General features: G+C 40.5%; 1 protein-coding gene across 2 annotated transcripts in view; it reads right to left on the reverse strand.

Moving 5' to 3' along the window:
* The window catches only part of PRKX (protein kinase cAMP-dependent X-linked catalytic subunit), a 56,164-nt gene extending 46,900 nt beyond the window's left edge, over positions 1–9,264 (reverse strand). Inside the window, exon 1 of one of the 2 annotated variants that reach the window (XM_059839711.1) lies at positions 8,836–9,264. In XM_059839711.1, the coding sequence (XP_059695694.1) occupies positions 8,836–9,019 (184 nt within the window). In that variant the 5' untranslated portion in view covers positions 9,020–9,264. Of the gene's footprint in view, positions 1–8,185; positions 8,232–8,835 lie in introns of those variants that run through there. The other variant, XM_059839712.1, reaches the window with a different exon arrangement.
* Between the last annotated feature and the right edge of the window lie 333 nt (positions 9,265–9,597).

Genomic DNA, 9,597 nt, shown 5'->3' on the forward strand with positions numbered 1-9,597 from the left:
GAACCACAGCTACTCACTGTAAAAGTACTAGAAGAGATGTAGAAAATCTTTCAAACAAAATAATTTGAATTGAGGTGCAATACTCAAAATTTTAGAGATGTTTTGAAAATTTATTATAACCCAAATTCCACTATTTCCAAATATATGAAAGAATGAACAGTTTCTACAAATATGGGAATTGAACTGTGTTGGTTACTAAAAACAGAGGAAGAAAAATGTTGCAGCTTCACCATAAATTCTAAATTCATCACTTCTGAGCGTGACAACTGGCTGGCTTAAATAAAGACATACTGCCAAAGTTTTTAAAGGCCTTTGAAAGTAACAGAAGTCAGGGAGAATTTAATGGCTTCAGAACACAAACTCAACATAGTGACATGAAACCTGAAAAATTTTCATGAAAGGGGACAAGAATCCCAGTTTAGAATCAGACTAACCATCACTGTCCTCACTGCTCTCCAGGGACAGAAAAGTTACCCACTAATTTTCCTGAAAACAAACAAAAATTTTACAATGCATACTCTGAAGATACTTTTGGGAGGCCACGCAAATTAAAACTTACAGGCTATCATCTCCTGCACCCAAGAGCTGTAGGAAGCCACTCTAAGCTGGGAAGAAAGAGCTCTGAGGCTAGAAGTCTGTCATCAGTTTTGGGGCAGGTGGCTTACAATCATATAGAACAAGGAGTCTGCTATTATAGCACCCAGAAGTTGAATATGAACACAGTCAGCCACCAGCCCCTCCATTCTTCTATTTGCCATACATACAGCTATTACAGTGCATCCTCATTAGCAGATCAGCAAAGTAAAAATCTTATATCCAGTTTAGCCTGTTTTTGGAAGAGTCTGCTGAGGGATAGTTCCCTTAACATCTACCCAAAGCATTTCAGAGCATTTAATTTACTGACTGGAGTAATATCTGAGAGGCATAAAAAGCAGTACTAACTAGACATTTTGTTTCCATCCAGAGAGCACCCTGCACCTCCAACAATAATGGTAGAGTCATTTCTATTAATATTTCAAATTGCTCTGAGTCACCATATTCCCTTAAACAAACATAACAACACTTCAACAAATATCAAGAACACTCTGTAAGAAGCTACATTTTAGCAAAGAACAATTCCAAAACTCATAAAAAAGACAGCATAATGGACAACTCAAACTGACATTTTACAGGATTTTGGTAATCAGCCCTTACCTCCCTGGAAAGAATCATGCAATGAAGAAACAAAGAAGAAATCAACCAAACAGAAAACAAAACAAAACAAAAAAATCTCACACCTTGGCACCTTCACCTGATTTCCTCTTGTATTGCATAATGTCAGGGGTTCTATAATTGCATTTTCCAGGCAAAATAATTTACTGTATTGTTAGATTTAATGCTTTTAAAAATATGCCAGAGACAATATCAAGACTACATACAAAAAACAACAAGTCTAAATCACAGGTCACAACTGCTGATAATTGTTTATAATATACAGCTCTTCTGCTTTGAGTTCATTTTCTCCAGCACTTCAATAAATACAAAATATAAATAATTACATCTGAATATACAAATTGCATATTAGAATCAAATTAACAAATAACAGGTACATGAACTTTCATGCAAAATTAGCTCAGAACCAATCCTTTAAGGAAGTAAAAAATATACCAGCTTAAAAATTTAATAAAAAATCCACTCCTACATACTGTAGGTACTGTATGAATAGTTTCTAGAAACAAAGATCTGGTGTGATAGCCATTAAGAAGCCCAAATATGCTGACACAAAATGAACAGAAGAATTACACATTCTCCTTCTTCCTCTATCGAGCTGCAGAATAGTAAAATTTAAAATTTATGAGTTTGTGTAAACTTAAAATATATATACATGTTTGCATATATAATGTATATACATATATATCCAATATAGAAAGCTGTAGGTGATACTCAAACCAAATATCAAGGAAAGAAACAAGAGCAAAGATTTACGTAAAAATTTGTCTCTTGATATACAGACAAGATAGCTGGTTGGCATAGGGGCTATGAAATACTCTCCCTAACAAATAAAGAATCACAAGACTGGAAAATCAGATACTTTGGGAATGGCTCCACTGACCAGGTCAACCCAGTAGACAAGTCTCACATTCCATCACCGTCAGTAGCATACAGAAATAGGTAGTACCATACAGTTCAGTGACATGAAAAGGATGCTTCTTTTATTTATATTTAATGTGCCTCAGTTATCAATAAATAAATAACACATACACGATTTGTCTGATTTGAAATGTATCGAAGCAGAGCAATTGATTCCCTGAAGAAAAAGGACAACACATTTACACAAAAGTTACGGTCAATCCATTAACAGACCAGTTAGCAACTGCTCCAAGCTGAGATGTGAGTGAAGAAACTGGCCAGAAGAAACAGGGCAGCCAAGTGGAAAGTTTTCATGACCAAAAAAATATTCTACAGATCACCATCTTTGATACACTCCAGTATTAAAAATAAGGATTAAAAAAAAATCCATATTTTATACAAGAAACCGAACCAGTGCTCTAATGTGAAGTGCAAACAGTGCAGTTCACAAACTGAATATTATTAGCAAAGAATATTGTCTTAGATCTCTCCCTTCTTTATTTTTTAAAAAAAGAAATCAACACTTGTTCAGTCATTTGAAAGAGTCTTTCTATGGGAAAGCAAAAATAGTCTAATTTTGAGAATTGTTCTACCCTAAGTATCCCAGGTGCACACTTACACACAGTACTCAGCAAAATTTTACATACCAGTTTGAAGCTGCTAAAAAACCCTCTAAAATATTGCAGAGATGGAAGAATGCTTTCCCAAGTAAATATAACACACTGAATTACTCCTGAGTAGTACGAGCTAATACTGAAAATGTTTTACATTGTTAAGTGTCAACAGGAGGGGAATTACACTGGGCTAAATAATTTGGTTAAAAACAGCTTATGCCCAGACAAGACCTTGAAAGATAAACACAGGTTCCTATCTTTACAAAAAATCACTCTTCATTGCTGTATACACCTCTATGTCTCTGATAATAAACAAAATGGTATATAAATTTCACCACACTTGTTTTTTGGTTTTTTTTCTAGTTACACTGACTACTGCCCTTAAAAGTGGATCAAACCAAGATTAAACACACTTTGGGAAGGGATTTGTTTCACTAAATTTTCATTAAATGAAAGCCAAAATATCAATGCAGTCATCTCCAAAAGGCTGCTCTCTCTGTCCTCTACAAGCAGTCCAGACATGCATGCTCAAGAAGCTAAACTTAGAAAAAAATTGAATCAAGCCCTAAGAGCCTACATGCTTTCAACCCCTAGCACTTTCAAGTTCCTGTTTCTTCCCACTGAAAAAGGAAAAAGAAAAAAAAACCAGTTAAAATCTCCATTTCTCTGCAGGTTTCTTATCTTCTTCAGTTTGGGCTAAGACAACACGTAAAAGAGGAATTTTTCCAAAGTATTTTCACCTGGTACATCAGGGGTTTTATAAGTGTAAACTTGGCAGGGGAAAGGTATGGGGTTAGGTGCTTTTGATTTTGTGGGTAAGTTTTGCATGCTCCTTTTTTCTGAAATATTAATACTAGTTAGGTTTCAGATTATTTGATTATTTGCATTGCAAAACACACTTGTGGGCACCTCTGGGCTATTTATAGGACTTTACAAATTACTTATCTTTAAGAAGCATATCGGAGTGTCGAAGCCTATTCTAGAACACACTGTCAAATTCACAACAACAGAAAAAGAATACTGAATTTCTTTCTGCAATCAATTAAATATCTTAACTAGATTCAGACAAAAGAAACAGGTGACAGGCAAATACTAACAATTTACCTCAAGACTGATTTTAAACACTGAAGATAGAAAAGCAGAAAAGTGAACTTTCAATTTTCACATGTTCAGACTTCTTCCACACACTCTCACTTTTCTGACCTCTCTGAAAGATAAAAGAGAATACTTGTTTCAATCCATTTTTTTACATCCTAAAGAGGATGAGAAACATGGGAAAGAACCTGTTGCTGCCTAATCTACAATAAACATTATAGTATTGAAATTCACCTCAGCAGTGGATAATAGGAAAAGCAAGGAAAGAAAGCCGAGTCACACACCTGGTCATTTCTTTTTACAACAGCAGCTATAATAACCATGATTTATTTTGGGACAAGTGTCATTTTGTGGGAGGGAAAAATGAAGTAAGAAATACAGAGAGCGAAAACAAAATCCAGGTCATTTAGCTTTATGACTAAAGCCTCAAAGATGTACAAACGTAATGGTGAATTCAGGTCACCATTACAGTCACAACATTCAGACCATGTTTTCTTTCAAAACTTGTGGTATTCAAGAACATTGCCAAGTAAAATCATGGATTATTATTTATCATCTCAGTATCAAGAAAATGTTACAAAACAGGGAAAAAATGTTCATACGTCCCTTAGAAAATTTAAAATAGGTGACAACCTTGGTGGTGAAACCAAAAATAACACTTGGTAAAAAAGTGAACTAATTTAAGCCTTCCAAGAAGAGGAAAAAAGCCACCAGCATTCTTTTAATGTAAAGAACTTAGCTTCTCTGGGGCACAACTTCTTACTTAGACAATTCCCTGGCATTAGACTACAGCTGTATACCTACTGTCATGCTGATACAATGCCACTTGAAATATATTTGGCTAGCATATTTTGTGTGTGAACATAGAGAAGCTAAGTATTTGAAAATATGTAGCACCTCATTTTTCCCATGAACTTTTTTAAATTTTCCCATGTGCATAAAAATGAAAATACTGGTATGCCAAATTTTTTATTCTGCATTTGTTTAGTGTAAAGCACTTCATGGGAATAGTAGTTTAAAAGAATCTTTTTGCATAAAAATACTCTAATTAAAATATTTCAATCAATTGAACAGATCCACAAGTCCAAATTTACATTTACATAGTCTGCTATGGAATTCACTACACTCTGAAAAATGGACAAAAAACAGATCTCAATGGAGAGAGGGTAAGAAAAAATTTGTTCTCTCTCTCCACCTGGTGTTCTCTTCCTCCTCCTTTTTCCATCACTATGCACTTCAACTGGGAATGTAACACTTTTCCCACCTTTATGTACCCAAAAATGAAGAACTACCTTCTGGTTTTCCTGTATTACTTATTCTAGTTTACCTGAATTATTTTTTCATTATGGTACAATTAAAAATTTAGTATCTCTATCTCAACATACGTGTCAGGTGTCCAACTGCAGGCACTCAGGCTTCTGGAACAGGAAGTCTGCCCATATTAAATGCCCATCACAACAAAGGATGATTCAGAAACCATGCCATTAGTGTTCAGTCTCCCCTTTTCACTGACTTACAAGAAGTTTGAAATAGGTTCAGATAAGCACAGGCCACGAACACATGGTGGTCATGGCATATAATTTTTTTGGTTCTGTACAGCACAGAACTTACTCAATCTTGGCACAGTTAAGTACGTAAATTCACTGAGATTCACAGAGTATTTCAGCCTGGCCTGAACAGCAACTTCTGAGCGTGCTGAGCAAACATTTGTATGTCAACCTCCTTTGAAAGGAAAATTAATTCAAAACAAGATGAGGACAACCAGGCACCTTCAACAGCTCCAGAGCAAGAGTGTTCAACTTTCATACAAGGAGACTAGTTAAAAAAACCATACACTTCAAAGGTTCAAAGCCACATGTTCAACCCCTCAGGAAGTACCTTCAAAGAATTATTTTTCCTGTTTAACTTCTCTTAGTGCCAGAAACCAGTATGTGCCCCAATCCAGTGGCCTCCCCAAAGCCGTAACTTCACTTTATCAACTAAATATTAAAGCACTTCCCTCCAAAGCAAACTTGTATTCCAGACTCTGCTCCAATTGCCTTTTAACAAAGAACCCACAAACCCCCAACAAAGTTGAGTCCTGGGATGTTTGGGGGAGATAAATGTCCTCTGAATCATTACACTAAACTGTACTTCCCTTTTGCTCTTCTCACCTTTACATGAAGTTCTTTGCTAAACCAAGCAAAGCATCCCAACAGAAATCACAAAATACACGTCAGAAAATTCAGCCTGCATTATGGTGGTCAGGTTAACAGAGAGATTTTAATCCTCTGAGACTATAAAGGATACTTAAACCAGTAGCTGCTATATTTAAAGCAGGTATCGCATTCAACTTTTTTATTTTTAAGTGGGTTTTATTCCCTCCTCAGAGAGAAGTTGCATAAAGTCATGGATGACCACAATCTCACAGATACCAACACAATTCTGTTACCTTAAATATTAATCACAAATAGCTGCAACAGCTTGGAACTCACCTCCTTATTTTGACTTTCAGCTTTCTCAAGTTGATAGTTTCCAAGGCCATAACTATTTCTAAGCCTGGGTATATCTATAAGCAAAGATTCTAGTACAAAGGAAATACCAGAACTTCCTGTTATGTAATTTTTGGATATTTCCCCTCCCATCCCCAAACATCTCCAATTATCTCAGAGCATACAGCTTTCAAGAACATCAGCAGAAAGAAAATGGTTATCCTTATCAGAGCAGTCAAACTGCAGACTACTCTAAATTGCTGTAGTGAAACTGATGACATTAATGCCATCTATTTGTGCAGGGAGATCAAAATGGATGATAATACTGACTTAAACCACTGCTAAAAAGAACCATAGATATAGTCTTCCAGTACATGTGATATAAACCTACAGTGTACTTAACTAACTGAATTAAAAAAGGTCTAAGCCAGGCAAAAAATTTTTTCAAGATAAAATACAAATCTACTCTACTACCCTGCAGTATTTTGAACTAATTTAACTTGCAGCCCATTTAAATCAGGTCTCCAATGCTTCACGTTAGCAGGTGCACACAGAGCTGCCCAACCTCAGGCAGACTTAGATCTGACTCAGATCCCCGACTAATGCACGACAGAAGCATTAGTGGGGCACTGCATCTTTTATAAACTTGGCCACTCAGAGCAGGTATTCACGTGTTCAGTTTCAGTATCACTTTGAGGTTGCAACATTGCTTCCTAGTCAGGAGCAAGACACACAGACATGTCATAAATTCATTTTTTAACCAACTTAAAATAAGCCAGCTCAGTTTCTTCGACGCGGTAAGGCCTTATGTATTTATCTGTGTACAGTTTTATATCTTTCCAGTTTTATCTTTTTTTATCTTTATTTTTCCTATTAAATGACCAATGGCACAGTTCAAAAGAGATGCAGAGAATGGTCATCTTTTGAGACAGAGCTATTTGAGAAAAAAACAAGAAAAAATCAAGCTGGGGAAGACAGAGAATGGAGACTATATATTCTGGCAGTGTCTTGACAGGCAGCTATCTGTTCCTTTTACCTTTTATTTCTTTCTCTGTTTATTCATAACAGGCAGTGCCTCACTTTTTTTAAGTCTCTCTTTAAATCCTGTGGAATCACAATTTTCCCTTTCCTTAGCCTCTAAAGAGCATCTTCAAGAACATGCTAATAAAGGTATACTGTTTAAGGTTGACACCAGGATTATTTCCACATTTCTTCACTGGCCCCAAGAATATTTCCATGACTATCCTGCCTTCTTTAAAAAGTACTATTTTTCTGCAATCTGTGTTTCACTTGAAGTATTAATCCTCAGTGATGACTACTGTATCCATAGGGTCATGATGTAATGAAGAAAAGCAACCACTTCTGGAGGGAAAAAAACATTACAAACCTTTCAAGAAGTCTCTTAATAATCTCAAATAATTTATCAGTAAAATGTTTGTCCACATTTCAAATTGGACCATTATCTCAAAACACAACACAATTCAAGAGAAGATAATGCATTCTTCACTGACAACAACACTCCTGGGCCTTTCCAATTCCATGTTTAAAGTCATTAACTTCACTAAGAAAGGGTTTATATCACACCTTTTCAGCTGAAGAGAGCTTAGGGGAAATTAGGATTTACATCACATTACTTACTGGAACAAATCTATCCAAAATAATTTCACAGCCCTATAATGAAAAAGTGAATAAAACTTCCATGTAGTTTAACATACAAGCTTTCAAACCAGGTGCAAAACCATATGCAACTGTCAGTATATATGTTCAAATACAATGCAGAGAACATCACGGATATCTGAAATGCCTATTTATTAGGCACATACATTTACTCTGCAATGCCACCAATTACAGGCAGTTTTAGTAAGCGTGGTTGGTACTTGTGAGATGAGACCTTACCTTCTACCAAAATTCTACACACGCAAAGCATCTTTGCATCAATATTCAGGGCAACAGCGTGTCGGGGGTTTCACATACACTCAGCTGCATTCGGTAAACCTGTTTGATCTCTTCCCTGGCCCGACAGCAAATTTAAATGATGAATTTTTTATCATGATGCAGGTAAATGAAGTTAAACCAGATAAACCAGGTTTTATACTAAAAGGTCTTTCAGCTTCAGCAGTGGCAGTACTCATCCCAGAGACAAGCCAAACCCAGGCCGGGGTGCAGGCTCGCCCTACTGCAGATCCCGCAGCCGGAGCCGGTGACACGGCAGCAGCGGGGCCGTACAATGCCCACAGCCTCCCGCAGCTCGGCTCCCGAACTGCGCGGAGGCTGCAGCGCGTCCCCGTCAGCCGCCCACAGGCACCTACAGCCACCGCAGGCAGCCCAGCTGCCCTCACACCGGCCAGCGGTGGCGCGGCGGGAGAAAAGGGAGCGGAGCGGGGAGTGGGAGCGGTTCGGAGTGGGGGAGGCGGAGAGAAAAAAAAACACAAAAAAGACGGCGCTGGGGAAGGGGGCAGCCAGCTGTTCGGGAACCTCCTCTCGCCGGGCACGGTCGCAGACAGGCACCTCGGCACCTCCTTTGTTCCCCTCCTTCCCGCACTCACCCACGGTGGCCAGGGTCTCCAGGTCCTCCAGCCTGTAGGCAGCGGGCTCGAGCGCGGCGGGCGAGCCGGGACTGGCGGGGCTAGGGGCCGGCACGGCGGGCTGAGGCGCGGCCACTCCCGCCGCCACCGCCTCGCCGCCGCTCTTCGCCCCCATCTTGGCCTTGGCAGCGCTGAAGGCGTCCATGGGGCCGAGCGGGCGCCCCACGGCCGCTCAGAGCATGGAGAAGGGCGAAAGGAAGAGGGAGGAGAGGGAGCGGCGGCGACGCAAAGTTTCAGTCTTCAGCAGGCGGGGTGGCTGCTCCCCAGGGCTGGAGCCCGCTGCCGCGTCTGAAGGGGCGCGCAGCCCTTCAGCATCGCGGCCACAAGCGCCGCGCCGCCCGCCGGTGCCCGCAGCAGGCAAGGACCGCCGAGCAGACAATGGCGAGGGTGCGCCCAGCCGCGCCACACGCGGGGCGGAGGGCGGGGTTTGCCGCTGCCGCTGCGGCACCGTCCCGCTGAGGGCTGGCGGGGCAGGGAGGGGCCGGGGGAAGCGCGGCCCCGCCGCTCAGCGGGAGCGCGGCCCTCGCCCCTCGCCGCGGGCACGCGCCGGAACCGTGTGACAGCCCCGGTGCTCTCTGCTTGTCCTTCCCCACCCTGCGTCCCGCCCGAGGGGCTGCGCGGCTCGGCGGCGGGGAACGGGGTAGGGGGAGTGCCGGCGGCTGCCGCGCCTGCCCCGCGCTCCTTCAGTGTTGCAGGGACACTTGGGCCGGTCCCGTGCGCTCC

Source organism: Haemorhous mexicanus, chromosome 2 (genome assembly GCF_027477595.1).
Source record: "Haemorhous mexicanus isolate bHaeMex1 chromosome 2, bHaeMex1.pri, whole genome shotgun sequence".
NCBI lineage: Eukaryota > Metazoa > Chordata > Aves > Passeriformes > Fringillidae > Haemorhous > Haemorhous mexicanus.